At 30.7% G+C, this 15,844-nt stretch overlaps 2 protein-coding genes across 2 annotated transcripts in view; both read right to left on the bottom strand.

Annotated features, from left to right (window-relative positions):
• Window positions 1–14,331, bottom strand: part of LOC142333316 (uncharacterized) — a 30,156-nt gene extending 15,825 nt beyond the window's left edge. Inside the window, exons 1-4 of the mRNA XM_075380338.1 lie at window positions 14,185–14,331; window positions 11,712–11,861; window positions 6,197–6,346; window positions 5,348–5,497 (exon numbers count right to left, since the gene is read on the bottom strand). Of these exons, the coding sequence (XP_075236453.1) occupies window positions 5,348–5,497; window positions 6,197–6,346; window positions 11,712–11,861; window positions 14,185–14,331 (597 nt within the window). The remainder of the gene's footprint in view (window positions 1–5,347; window positions 5,498–6,196; window positions 6,347–11,711; window positions 11,862–14,184) is intronic.
• The window catches only part of LOC142332812 (uncharacterized), an 85,898-nt gene that overhangs the window by 62,421 nt on the left and 7,633 nt on the right, over window positions 1–15,844 (bottom strand). The gene's annotated exons all lie outside the window — the stretch shown is intronic.

Here is a 15,844-nt window from a genome sequence, read left to right as displayed (position 1 = left end):
AACACAGAGAAGAGTAATAAGATCAGTTTATCACTTTCATTAGATATTAATCCACTGGAAGAATTGAATGAAGTGAAAAATAAGGGAAAACAGGTTTAGGACTGGATGGGTGAGTCAAGTTAATAATGAAAGAATTATATCCTGAAGATCCAAAATTATATTAGTAGATCATGAAAATGTCAAACAAAGATTTTAATTTCTCTTTAATACATTCTGATACACAAAAATGAGAGTGCCATGAGAAAAACAATGTCTGCTGAGATTAAACTTGAATGAAATAATTGTGTTATTTACCTACAAGAGTGAGCTACACATTTCTCTAGAAATGTTATCATGTTTCTAAATCACGTATATTCAGTTTCATACTACAAGTGTTTAATGCAATTTATAACCTGCTGAAGAATGATTGGTCTTATTTAAAAGATTCTTAAATGTGTTCTGATTTTAAGATAAATCCATGAGCAACAAACTTTAGATCTTTAAAAACATAACAAAATTAATTAACATGCAGAAATGACATTTAGCTTAGCTAGTGAACATCTCCCTCTACGAACATGAGACCCTTGATGTTGGTATGGGGGCTTGAGTGCTCAGTGATACAAAGTAGCTGGACCGAAGGTGCAACCATATCAGAGAGGTATCTCTTGAGAGCCAAACTAAGGAATGATTCCTGAATGAGGGCAGCAGCTCTTTCAGTAGTTGTTAAGGGTGTAGGTCAGGACGACTTAAATGGTCATATCAACATCACTCAGTCCTATCAGTCATATCAGCAGTACTCAGTCCTCTGAATACTGCGAACTGAAACCAATGGAAAACTACAGCAGCTTTTTTTCCAAGAAAATGTAGCTCTCTGCATTTTCGTATAGCAATGATGGAGGCATCTTCCTTGGTAAAATATTCCGGAGGTAAACTAGTTCTAATTAGAATCATTGTAATAAGGATAAAATCAAAACTTAAACAGACAATGATTGTTAACATCTATATGCCTACAAGCGCCCACGATGATGATGAAGTAGTGTGTATACAAAGAAATTGACAAAGCAATTAAATACATAGAAGGAGATGAAAATTTAATAACAGATAGGAGACTGGAATGCAAGCATTGCAAAAGGCAAGGAAGGAAATATAGTGGGTGAATACGGGCTGGGCAAAAGGAATGAAAGAGGGGACCGACTTACAGAGTTTTACACAAAGTATAATTTAGTAGTTGCCAACATCCAGTTTAAAAATCATATTAGAAGAATATACACACGGAAAAAGCAAAGCGATACTGCAAGGTATCAGATAGATTATATCATGGTTAAGCAAAGATTTAGAAATCAACTCACTGACTGCAAAACTTACCCTGGAGCAGACATTGATAGCGACCTTAATTTGGTGATAATGACATGTAGGTTGGGGTTTAAAAACCTGAAGAAAAGGAGTCAGATGAATCGGTGGAATTTAGAGAAGCTTGATGAAGAGGAGGTAAGAGGATTTTTGAAAAGGACATCGCAAGAGGTCTCAGTAAAAACGATAAAGCAGAAAATGTAGAAGAAGAATGGGTGAATGTTATAAAGGAAATTCTTTAATCAGCAGAAGTGAACTAGCGAAAGAAGAATGGATTAAAGAAACGTGGAAGAAGAAACCAAAGATGGTACACAGATTTATAATATGAAAGGTAAAGTCGATAGGTGGGTGGGATATATTGAAGAGTTATACGGAGGAAATGAATTAGAAAATTGTTACAGAGGAAGAAGAGGAAGTTGAAGAGAATGAAAGGGGAGAAACAATACTGAGATCTGAATTTTAGAAAGCATTAAGAGATTTGAATGGCAGAACGGCACCTGGAATAGACAGAATACCTGTAGAATTACTGCGCAGTACAGGTGAGGAAGAGATTGATAGATTGTACACACTGGTGTGTAATATTTATGGAAAAGGGGAAGTTCCTTCAGACTTCAAAAAAAGAGTTATAGTCGTGATACCAAAGAAAGCAGGAGCAGATAAATGTGAAGAATACAGAACAATTAGCTTAACTAGTCATGCACCAAAAACTAAACAAGAATTCTGTACAGAAGAATTGTGAGGAGAGTGGAAGAAGTGTTAGGAGAAGACCAATTTGGTTTCAGGAAAAGTATAGGGACAAGTGACGCAATTTTAGGCCCAGATTAATAGTAGAAGAAAGATTAAAGAAAAACAAACCAACATACTTGGCATTTAAAGACCTAGAAAAGCCATTCAATAACGTAAACTGGAAATGTTCAGCAATTTAAAAAATTAGGGTTCAAATACAGAGATAGAAGAATGATTGCTAATATTTACAGGAACCTAACAGCAACAATAATAATGGAAGAATATAAGAAATAAGCTGTAATAAGAAAGAGAGTCTGACAAGGATGTTCCCTATCACCGTTACGTTTTAATCTTTACATATAACTAGCAATTAATGATGTTAAAGAACAATTTAGATCCAGAGAAACAGTACAAGGTGAAAATATGAAGATGCTACAATTTGCTGATGATATAGTAATTCTAGCTCAGAATAAAAAGGATTTTGAAGAAACAATGAACGGCATAGATGAAGTCCTATGCAAGAAATACTGCATGAAAATAAACAAGAACAAAATGAAAGAAATGAATTGTAGTTAAAATAACAAAGATGGACCACTGAATGTGGAAATAGGAGGAGAAAAGATTATGGAGGTAGAAGAATTTTGTTATTTGCGAAGTAGACCACTGAATGTGGAAATAGGAGGAGAAAAGATTATGGAGGTAGAAGAATTTTGTTAGTTGCGAAGTAGAATTACTAAAAATTGACGAAGCAGGAGCAACATAAAATGCTAAATAGCACAGGGGAAACGAGCCTTCGTCAGAAACATAATTTGTTTACATTAAAAATTAATATAAATTACAAGAAAAGATTTTTTATAGTATACATTTGGAGTGTCGTTTTATATGGAAATGAAACATTGACAATTGGAGTATCTGAGAAGGAAAGATAAAAAGCTTTTGAAATGGGGTACCTATAGGAGAATGTTAAAAATCAAATCGGTGGATAAAATGACAAATGAAAAGGTTTTGCGGCAAATAGATGAAGAAAGAAGCATTTGGAAAAATATAGCAAAAAGAAGAGACAGACTTATAGGCCACATATTAAGAATACCTGGAATAGTCGCTTTAATATTGGACGTACAGGTAGAAGGAAAAAATTGTGTAGGCAGGCAATGTTTCGAATATGTAAAACAAACTGTTAGGGATGCAGGATGTAGGGGGTATACCGAAATGAAATGACTAGCACTACATAGGGGAACTTGGAGAGCTACATCAAACCAGTCAAGTGACTGAAGACAAAAAAAAAGTTAACATCACTTCGTATCAATTGTGAATTTGTTGCAGTATCAAAGCTATAGTTCATTGTGTCCATTTAGAAAAATTAGTTGATTATGAAGTTACTTATTTTTCTTCAACAGTCAATATTGATCATATTTCGAGTAATGATGAAAGCATCTCTTTATAAATAAATTATATACATTTCATTGCTAAGATCTCTAAAATTGGTTAACAGGGCAAATCAATCACTAAGTTGTTTGCATTTAATGGTCAATTTTTAAACAAGGAGACTGAATTTTTCTCACCGTTTACAACTCACACAAAGCCACACATATTTTCTTCACAGCTATTTTGGTAACAAAATTTTGAGTAACGAGATTAGCATCTTTGTAGACAAAATATTCAGCAGTTATCAAATTCTGTCAATTAAATTCACTGGTACCATCCAACTTGATGAAAATATACCATTCTAAAGCGCAAGCTCTAACAGGAAGTTCATAATCCAGTGCATTCGAAAAGTAACTACATACCGACATAAACATGATTATAGGTTGAGGGATTTTATTCTGTGTTAATAATAGTAATGTTTTCTACAAAGGTTTGTAATTCTGTATTGAATGCAGTTAGCTTCCATGACCCGATCAGGATGTTGCGACAAGTATATGTGTCTCAACTAAAGAAGATATGATTCTTTCCTGTCACTGTCTGTTCATTATATTTAAACGATTGAGGCTGTCTTTCCATGTGCACACTGAACAGTGAATATTTCTCATTTAACACATCTTCATAAGCACAAGGAGTATATACAGACAGTGAAAGATTAGTATTTTATTAGATTTCCAGGTATAGTGGTCGATATAGCGTAAGAACACTAATCGAAGACTTTGGGGAGATTGGTTCAGTTAAGAAATATGAGTGAAGTGGTAGACCATAAGTACTTGATGAAGACGTATCGACTACTATGTGATGTAGTCTTAACAAATCCGTGCAAAAGTTAGCTTAACAGAAAAACAACTGCAACAAGGCAATTTGTAATAAGCACAGTCTTTTCCCATGTAAAGCAATTCAAAAGTTATTGGCCAGAGACTGTGCAAAGTGAATTCAATACTGGGGATGGTTTCTACAGTTTCTAGTGGATGTTTGTAAGCTGCCAACTATTTAAGCACAAATTTGACGTTATACTACCATTTAAATATGAATTCAATTCTCTGTGAAAAGAAATTCTAAGAAATTAACTTTGTATTGAGGAAGCCGATACCCTCCATGGCTTCAAAAAGGCATGTTTTTTTGCTAAAAAATAGTAGCATTTCAATATATTCTACTAATTTTCAGATTTATATCATGCAATAGTCATATTACTACTGAATAATCATTTTATTATATTACCGATTATAATTTAATACACATGAAAAAAAGATTCTAATCAATGAGTACTGAAAAACCATAGAGAAATCGCAAAAAAACCACATTAAAAACCCAAGGATCCCTCAGAAAACACATAAATACCACACTAAAAACTATACATGAAGTATTAAGAAGTACAATATTTCCTACATTTATTCATTTCTATGTTTTATGGATGATTTAACAGCAATAATGCAACATGTTGGGAGGTAAACAAACAATTTGTTCTGGCTGTGCCACATTTACAGTACCATAAGAGACACAATGAAGTAGTTTCTCTGAGGACAACATTGTTCTTCATAAAACTGGTTTCTGTGAAAAGATTATAAATTTACTTGCAAGAATATATCAACTGCATTTCAGTAGGTTTGTTGTGTGATTAGGAACAGTATATTTTGGCACTATGAAGAAAGAAACAAGAACCTTATATAAAACCTTGCACGGAATGTTTATTCTTACTCAAAAGCAACGAGTTTTCAGTGACTTGTCAATCATACAATCCTACACATACTTTTGATCATTTCACATACAGTTTGGTATCACTTTTTTAAGTTTTAGTCAAAATATCCAGTGTTAAACAAGAATGCTAAATATTAGGTAAACCATCAAAAAGTAAATGAAAATATGTTACTTGTCTAGGTGTTGTCGGTTTATCATCTGCCATAGCAACAGGAGAAATAAAATGTTCTGTTCCCTCTGTTTCATGCTTGGTTTCTTGTTTAATACTAGAAGATAATGGATCTTCATCAAAAAATGAACTATCAGTTTGTGCATCCATACTCTGCAGCAAAACAAAGTAATAATAATAATTTATTATCTTTATATAAATAACATATATTAAAAATATATCTATTTTTCTTATAATGATAAAACAAATTGGTTTTCATAGAAATAACTCATCCATGTGAGTAGTTCTATAATAATATTCAACTGGAACCTTTCAATATATAATCACACATGATAGTTCCAGAAAAGTGAAATATTGTAAGTATTGGCAGTAAATTAATATAAAAAACACATCAATCTTGTTTGGAAACAAAAATGCCATAGAATAAGAATTATCGAAACCTATAACAAAGTTTCTCTAACAAAGTAAACAAGGTTCATAAAGGAAAGGATAGCTTTATATTCTTATAAAACATTTTTATAAACAATGTTAAATGTGGGTATAAAATTACTATGTTAGTCACCTTCATTTAAGGCGTGAGGCACCTGCTCACTGTATTTTATTTGTTACGTATTGTTGATAAAATGTTAATGCAATCTGTTAAATAAAGTTATTTATTGCCCTATACTCTACTAAAATGTTTTTTACACCATAAACCAAAATATCTCAAGCTAGACATAAATGGAATATGATTATATGTGAGCAATAAACAATAAATAAAAATAACATAATGAACAGAATAAATAAGAATTCTTACAATAACTAGGTTTTATGTTTTTAACTTAAAACAAAGTAAAGAAGAAAATAGCTTACTTGTTTAAATATTGTCAGACGATCATCTGTCTTTGAAAGATGTACAAAAAAATGTTCTTCTTGCACAGATTCCTGCAGTTCTTCTTTTTTAATGGGCAAGGATAATGGATTTTCTTCCAAAACTGAATCACTACTTTGTGCATCCATAATCTGCAAAAAATATTAAATAATATTAATATTCTATTACAAAACTATACCTTAAAATAAGCATGTTAAATGAAATATTACTGAAACGTAAAATCTGATGAAGTCAACAGCTTGGAGCTAACTATTTTGTTAAAAATAATTTAAGACTTGTTATATATCAAAGCGGGTTTTAATACATTAACCTGTGTCAGTTACATATTGAAATGACTTGTTATACAAATAGTGTAGATTTATATAACTAACACCACATGAAAACCACAGTTTATGGTATAAATGAATTTCTAAATCTCCAAAAAATTTACATGAGTAGATAATAACAGTAGCGGTCATCATTTTTTATTACCAAAAATGATACAATATTTTTCATAAGAAAAGTATTCACTGGGTATATAGACTAAATTATAATGGTATAATTATAATTATGTGGGATGTAATGGGTATAGATGCTAAATTAAACAAAGATTATTGCAAGTTTTCTTAAGTATTAATGGAAGCCAATTCAGTTGTATAAAAGAAGAAAATTTAATTTTTACAGAATCAAAAAATTTTCAGATGTAAAAAGATAATTCAACAGTTAAGATGCCAGTAACATAAAATAATGCTGTCTGCCATCAAATATTAGAAGAACGCGTGTCCTAACCTGACCCTAGTTATAACTCTGTCACACAAGCATCCTACTGAAAAACGCCAGAGTTGATACTTATCGATTAGCATAATATGACATATGACATATGTAGTATGTAGACATAGACATATGTTATATGTAGTTATATTAATATACTTACGACACGTAAATAATACACGCTTCTTTCACTCTTGGACCAAGGCCCTTTCATTTTTAGAGATCTTAACAATGAAATTTATAGAATTTATTTATATAGAGATGCTTTCATCACTACTCAAAATTTGATCAATGTTGACTGTTAAAGAAAAATAAGTAACTTCATAAACAACTAATTTTTTTTGAATGATGTGTTATTGAATTTGGATCTCAGGTGTTAATTACATGCTAAGATGCTATTCTGCTGTTTTATCACATTGTCTGGCCAAAATTGGGCAAGAGTTTTTCCCAAACCTTGACACAATGAACTGTTGCTTTGATACTACAACAAATCCACAATTGACCTGAAGTGATGTTCACTAGCTAACACCAAATGTCATTGCTACATGTTACTTTTGTTATGTTTTTAATGATCTAACGTTGTTGCTCATAGAGTTCTCTTAAAATCAGAACAAATTTAAGAATTTTTTAATTAAGAAATTATTCCTCAGCAGGTTATAAATTGCATTAAAAACTTGTGATATGTATCTGAATATATGTGATTTAGAAACATGATAACATTTCTCTAGAAATGTATAGCTCAATCTTGTAGATAAATAACATACAATTATTTCAAGTTTTATCTCATCATACACTGCTTTTCTCATGGCACTCTCATTTTTGTGCATCAGAAGGTATTAAAGAGAAATTAAAATAATTTGTTTGACATCTTCATGGTCAATTAATATAATTTTGGACCTTCAGTATATAATTCTTTCATTATTTACTTGACTCACCCATCCAGTACTAAGCTTGTTTTCTCTTATTTTTCATTTCATTCAATTCTTCCAGTAGATGAATATCTAATAAAAATGATAAACCGATCTTATTACTCTTCTCTGTCTTTGATGTTTTAAGAACAAATGTAATGACCAATATCTTAATCTGGGGATGAGTTTGGAAAATATCTACACTTATTGCCAGGGTTCTATTTTCAGTTAATATTAACAGAATTAAACTACAGTAATTTTTGTTATGTGTTTTTTGTAAGGAGTCTTTCACTCAGAGATCTACTTTAGAGTCACACTTAACTATTCATGTTGTCAAAAAACGTAACATATAATTTTCCTAAAAAATGTTTATTCGACGGAGTAATTTAAAAACACATATCTATCTCTACTAATACAGTTGAGAAGAAATTCACTTGTAATTTTTGTAAGAAATCATTTAGTCAAAAGAGTAATTTTAGTAAATTTAACAATCGCATGTGGCATTTTTCCATACAGTGAGAAGCCTAGAACATGCTAAACAACAGATATATATGGGATCCGGGCCCTTGTTTGGTCTTGACTTTACACCCAAAATAAAGTTCATTACACTTTAAGTAACAGAGTAAGGGTTTCGCCTTTGGGACTAGAGCATTACTTCACCACATCCATAAAAAAAGAAGTTAAATGATTTAAAAAACTCTAGACATTTTGTAACTAACGACTAATTAAAAGAAATAAAATTGTAAATATGTAATACACAATAATTCAAACACACAAAGCACTTACAATGACATGTTTACTGGTTCACTACTATCTCATAACTGGCATTGTTCCGATGACTACGCTGCACTAGGTAACATTTGTACATATTTATACACGTCTAAATCTACACAACAATAGCAACACTACTATTTGAGTTAGCTCATTTGATTCAATCATATTTATAATTTTCTATGATCTTTTAGTTGAAAATTGACAAAAAAAAATTTTTTTTATATTTAAAAAAATTAAAATAACAAAGAAGCTGCAGGTAATTGAGAAATTACGAATACATATTTGAAAACAGCATAAAGAACTGCATTAAATACACCTATTGGTACTCGTGAGTCAAAAATCATGTTGACCATCGTTATTGGCAACATTACATGAGATATTTGGCACTTGAAGTTGCAAAATCAATCTCATGATAAAAGTATCCCATGATGAGCTTCCTTAAGAAATTTAGAAGTGAAGTTGTATTCAGTTACTTTCTTCTGTGAGCTAATCATACTTCTTTGTAAATTTAGGGTAAATCTTAAGGGATTGTATAGTACAACATCTCAATGTACCACAGGTTAGTTTAGTGTTTAAAAAACTCAGTTGGATAAACGGAAAAAGGGATTATGCAATCACCTCACTGGATGAGCACATGTTCAGCATTGTTACTATAAGCTGTTTTACAATTCTGCAAAACCCTTGGTTCTAACAAAACTAAGTAAGAAAAAATAGTTATTTTAAAACTAGATTTAAAATACTACTACTCATTAAAATTCGGTTACCTCGTGATGTGTTTATATGATTATATGTTAAGCTTCAACTTCAATTGAGAAATCATTAAAAAACTTTTTTTACTGTGTGTAAATAAATTATTTTTATAATTTTGAGTTTTACTCTAGTACTTTTAGATCTGATCTCTATCTTGTTATCATTCTTTGAGGGGTTTTGTGCAAACTGTATCTTCTTTTTAACAAATTTACGGATTACAAAATTATTAATGCAATGTTCACTGGCAGCAGTTTTCCAAATTATTGAATAACGTTTTCAAAAATATTTTCATGAAAAAAAATTGATGTTAAGATACTGGAGAAGGAATCTGTATTATATTAGTTAAATCACTTTACTTTCTTGAACTTGAAAACAAGGGCCTGGGTCCCATATATCTGTTGTTTATCATGTTCTAGGTTTCTCACTGTGTGGAAAAATGTAAGCGCCACATGCCATAGCTCTTCCTATGATTTGGAGGGAACCCAAAAATCACTCTTTTGACTGTTATTTCTGCTTAACAAACATTAAAGGGATTACATCAAAATCAAAACATACAGTGTTGTAATCAAACTTACAATCTGCAATGTGAACAGATCCATACTGCGAAGAATTGACAACACCAAAGTATCCAGAACATGTGACATTAGACGAAGGGAGCTCAGAGTCTGGTGGACGTAAGAAAGAAAAATAAACAGATTCTGGTAATACAACTTATGAACAAAGCATGTCATCTGAGCCTCATTTACTGATTCAAGTAAAAATTAACGAACTCATAAAAGATTTAACGTATCCAAAAAACAATCTGGAATGCTTGCTTCCCGGCAAAAAGGATGGAATCTTCTTATAAAGGAATACGATATGTAGCATTTATCGTAATCATTCTGAATTTAAAGTTATTTTTCTGAAGAAAGTGCCTTAGTGTTTTGTAATGACATTTCTTCTCTTATGCAGCCACTTTGTAATGAACATAACCCAACAGAATGGCACTTGTTCATCATAGATTCCTCTAAAGTTAGTTTAAAAGCTGTGCTTCTGCATAATGGCAATAAATTCCCATCAGTACCTGTGGCCCACTCTGCTACTATGAAAGAAACTTATGAAAACTTTAAATCTATATTGGAAAAGCTTCAATATGCAGTTTCAAAATGGAGTATTTGTGGTGATTTGAAAATGATTGCATTTATTCTTGGTCTGCAGCTTAGTTACACAAACTACTGATGTTTATTGTGTGAATGGGATACTAGGGACAGAAAAAAACATTTTATTAGAAAAGAACAGCCTAAACCCATGGCCTAAAAATGTGTATCTACTCTGTTACATATCAAAACAAGAATTAATGAACAATTTCGTCAAGGACGTGGACAATACTCCTGGTTCATGTACTTAAAACAGAACTTTTCTAAATATGTCAGTGAAAAGAAACTCTAAGAAATTGTTTTGAGAAAGCTGATGCACTCCATGGTTTCAAAGAGGCAATTTTTTTTTGTAAAAAATAGTGGCATTTCAATACATTCTACTAATTTTCAGATTTATATCATGCAATACTCTTATTACTATCGTATAATCATTTTATTATAATTACCGAATATAATTTAAAACACATGAAAAAAACATTCTAATCAATGAATACTGAAAAATCCTAGAGAAATATAGCATAAAAACAGATTAAAAATCACAAGGAACGCTCAGAATAAATACCACACTAAAAACTATGCATGAAGTATAGATCCTGGAAGAGTAGCCTCATGGCTGTTATCAAAGACCAATAGGAATAGTATGAAGTACAATATTACTTACGTTTATTCATTTCTATGTTTTATGGATATTTTAACAGTAATAATACAACATGCTGTCAATTGGGTGGTAGTAAACAGTTTGTTATGTCACAGAATTTGTTATAGCCATGCCACATTTACAGTACCATAAGAGACACAATGAAGTAGTTTCTCTGAGGACAACAATGTTATTTTTAAAACTGGTTTCTGTGAATAGATTATAAATTTACTTGCAAGAATATATCAGCTGCATTTCAGTAGGTTTGTTGTGTGATGAGGAACAGTATATTTTGACACTATCAGGAAAGAAACAAGAGACCTTATATAAAACCACGCTCGGAATGTTTATTCTTCATCAAAAGCCACGAGTTTCCAGGAGCGACTTGTGACTTGTCAATCATACAATCCTACACGTAACTTTTTATCATTTCACATACAGTTTGGTATCACTTTTTTAAGCTTTTAATCAAATTATCTAATGTTAAACAAGAATGCTAAATATTAGGTAAACCATCAAAAAGTAAATGAAAATATCTTACTTGTCTAGATGTTGTAGGTTTATTATCTGTCATAGCAACAGGAGATATCAAATGTTCTGTTCGCTCTATTTCATGCTTGATTTCTTGTTTAATACTGAAAGATAATGGATCTTCATCAAAAAATGAACTATCAGTTTGTGCATCCATACTCTGCAGCAAAACATAAAGAAATAATAATAATAATAATAATTTATTATCTTTATGTAATTAACATCTATTAAAAATATATCTACTATTTTTCTGACAATGATAAAACAAATTGATTTTCATAGAAATAACTCATCCATTTCAGTACTTCTATAATAATATTCAACTGGAACCTTTCAATATATTGGCACATGATGGTGCCAGAAAAGTGAAATATTGTAGGCACTGTAAGTAAATTAATAGATCAATAGAAAAATGCGCTTAACCACAATCTAAATAGTTTGGTAAAAGAAACAGGTTGTTGGTGTAAATATAAAAAAACACATCAACCTTGTTTGGAAACAATAATGCTGTGACATAGAATAAGCATTATCGATACCCTTCATAAAGGCAGGGATAGCTTTCTACTCTTTTAAAACATTTTCATAAACAATGTTAAATGTGGGTATAAAATGAATATGTTAGTCACCTTTGTTTAAGGCATGAGGCATCAGCTCACTGTATTATATTTGTTACGTCTTGTTGTACAAAATGTTTTATCTAATGTAAAATGTTAAGATGTAATCTGTTAAACAAAGCTATTTAACCCTTTATACAGCACTAATAAATGTCTTTTACACTATATATCAAAATATCTCATGTCAGACATGAATGCAAAATGTTACGTGGGCTATAAACAATAAATAAAAATATTATCATGAATCGAATAATTAAGAATTAATTAACGATAACAATAGAGGTCATCGTTTTTTTATTACCTACAATGGTACAATTTTTTGTAAAAGAAAAGTTTTCACTAGGTACATAGACATTGATGCTAAATTAAAAAAGGATTATTGCATTTTTTTAAGTAATAATGGAAGCCAATTCAGTTGTATAAAAGTAGAAAATTTAATTTTTACAGAATCAAAAAATTTTCACATGTAAAAATATAATTAAAGAATTAAGATGCCAGTAACATAAAATAAGGCTGTATTCCACAATCTATTAGAAGAACAGGAGTCCAAAGGGAGTGTCCTACCCAGATCCTACTTATAACTCCATCAAACAAGCACCTTGAACTGACAAATGCCAGAATCGATAGTTATTGATTAGCATAATATGACATGACATTGCAATGTTACACTGTGTTGTTAACATAAGCATACTATTCGATTTGGCTACAGTAATTGACAAGCTTCTTTTCCTTTTAATTAATCTGTCATAGTAACATTTGACATGAAAAGCTTGTAAAACTACAGCCTCACATATGCCATTATCAACCAACCATTAATAAACACATTACAGATTTTTCGGATGAAAATTTCAGGAGAAGCTTACGATTAACTAAAGATCTAAATTTATTACACTGTTTCTGGTAAAGCCAGACTGCATTAATTTTCTGTACTACAAAGAAGCGATTGTGGAAAAGTTAAAAATTTTAAATATGAGATTATCTCTTCTTGTAGAAAGTTTACGAGAACCTTCTACAAGTACCTTTTAGACAATTGAACAATCACAACCAGTACATCAAACTTAATCAAAAATTTAATATATATGTAGGATATGATTTCAACTGAAAAAACACAAGCACATCGAAATCTGCCTATTTCTATAAATAAGTTTAATGTTTTTATTAAACTTGTTTCAGAATACTTCAAAGTATTTCACCTCCAGAATAATTCTGAATATCTCTCATATTGTTCACGACTAATTTTCTATTTGCTAATTAGGAAGTCTGACGCCATCACGGGTGGGGGTCTATAATTTCACAAAAAATACGTAACGATTTCTTACCAACAAGGTTTCTAACCACAATCTAAATGGTTTGGTAAAAGAAACAGGTTGCTGGTGTAAATATAAAATAAAACATCAACCTAGTTTGGAAACAAAAATGCAGTGACATAGAATAAGGATTATCGAAACCTTTAATAAAGTTTCTTGTAACTAAACATGGTTCATGAAGGCAAGGATAGCTTTGTACACTTTTTATAAACAATGTTAAATGTGGGTATAAAATGAATATGTTAATCAACTTTGTTTAAGGCATGAGGCATCTGCTCACTGTATTTTATTTCTTATGTACTGTTGTACAAAATGTTTATCTAATGTAAAATGTTAGATGCAATCTGTTAAACAAAGCAATTTACCGCCCCCCTATACTCCAATAATATATGTTTTTTGGACTATAAATCAAAATATCTCAAGCCAGATATAAATGCAAAATGATGATGTGTAGGCTATAAACAGTAAATAAAAATATCATAATGAATAGAATAATTAAGAATTCTTCTAACTAGGTTTTATGTTTTTAACTTAAACCAAGACAAAGAAGAAAAAAGTTTACTTGTTTAAATATTGCCAGACCATCATCTGTCTTGGCAAGATGTACAAACAAATATTCTTGTTGTCCTTTTTCATGTGTGTTTTCGTTTTTAATGGGCAAGGATAATGTATTTTCTTCCAAAACTGAATGACTAGTTTGTGCATACATACTCTGCAAAAAAAAGAATGAAGTAATAATAATATTCTATTATAATAGTATGACTATCAAAGCAGGTTTTAAAGCACTAACACGTGTCGGTTATGTCTGCAAATGATTTTTTATACAAATAATCTATATTTATAACTAACCATATAATAATGAAAAACCAGAGTTTATGGTATAAATGAATTTCTAAATTTCCAAAAATATACATGAGTATGCAATAACAGTACAGATCATCACTTTTTATTACCTAAAATAATACAATATTTTTCATAAGTAAAGTATTCACTGGGTATATAGACTTCGATGCTAAATTAAACAAAGGTTATCGCATGTTTTTTAAGTATTAATGGAAGCCAATTCACTTGTATAAATAATGAAAATTTAATTTTTACAGCATCAAAACATTTTCAGAGGTAAAAAGATAATTCAAGAGTTAAGATACCAGTAACATAAAATAAGGCTGTCTTCCATGAAGTATTAGAAGAACACGAGTCAAAAAGGAGTGTCCTAACCTGACCCTAGTTATAACTCTGTCACACAAGCATCCGACTGACAAACGCCAGAGTTGATACTTATCGATTAGCATAATATGACATATGACATTTCAATGTTATACTGTATTTTTAACACAAGCATACTATTCAGCTACTGTAATTGACAAGCGTCTTTCCCTTTTAATTAACTGGCATAGTAACATTTGACATGAAAACTTGTAAAACTGCAGCCTCTCATAAGCCCATATGCACCATTAATAAACACATTACTGATTTTTTGGGTGAATATTTCAAGAGAAGCAAACGATTAACTAAACATCTAAATTTATTATACCGTTTCTGGTGATGCCTGACTACATTAATTTTCTGTGTTACACGGAAGACATTGTGGAAAAGTGAAAAATTTAACAGAAAAATATGAGAGTATCTCTTTGTACAGAAAGTTTACGAGAACCTTCTACAACTATCTTTCAGAGAACTGAACAATCACGACAAGTACATTAAATTTAATCAAAATAATAATTTATATGTAGAATATGATTTCATTTAAAAAAACACAAGCACATAGAAATCTGCCTATTTCCAAGAATATGTTTGATGTTTTTATTTTTTTCACTTTCACTTTTAGAGATCTTAACAATGAAATTTATAGAATTTATTTATAAAGAGATGCTTTCATCACTACTCAAAATTTTATCAATGTTGACTGTTGAAGAAAAATAAGTAACTTCATAATCAACTAATTTTTTCTAAATGATGTGTTATTGAATTTGAATCTCAGGTGTTAATTAAGGCTAAGATGCTATTGTACTGTTTTATCACAGGCCAAGATTGGGCAAGAGTTTTTCATAAACCTTGACACAATGAACTGTAGCTTTGATACTACAACACATCCATAATTGACCTGAAGTGATGTTCACTAGCTAACACTAAATGTCATTGCCACATGTTCATTAATTTTGTTATGTTTTTAAAGATCTATTTGTTGCTCATAGAGTTTTCTTAAAATCAGAACGCATTTA

This window comes from Lycorma delicatula, chromosome 12 (genome assembly GCF_047948215.1).
Source record: "Lycorma delicatula isolate Av1 chromosome 12, ASM4794821v1, whole genome shotgun sequence".
Classification (NCBI taxonomy): Eukaryota; Metazoa; Arthropoda; class Insecta; order Hemiptera; family Fulgoridae; genus Lycorma; species Lycorma delicatula.
Note: the sequence above shows the minus strand (reverse complement) of the source record. Positions and strands in the feature narration are given on the sequence as shown.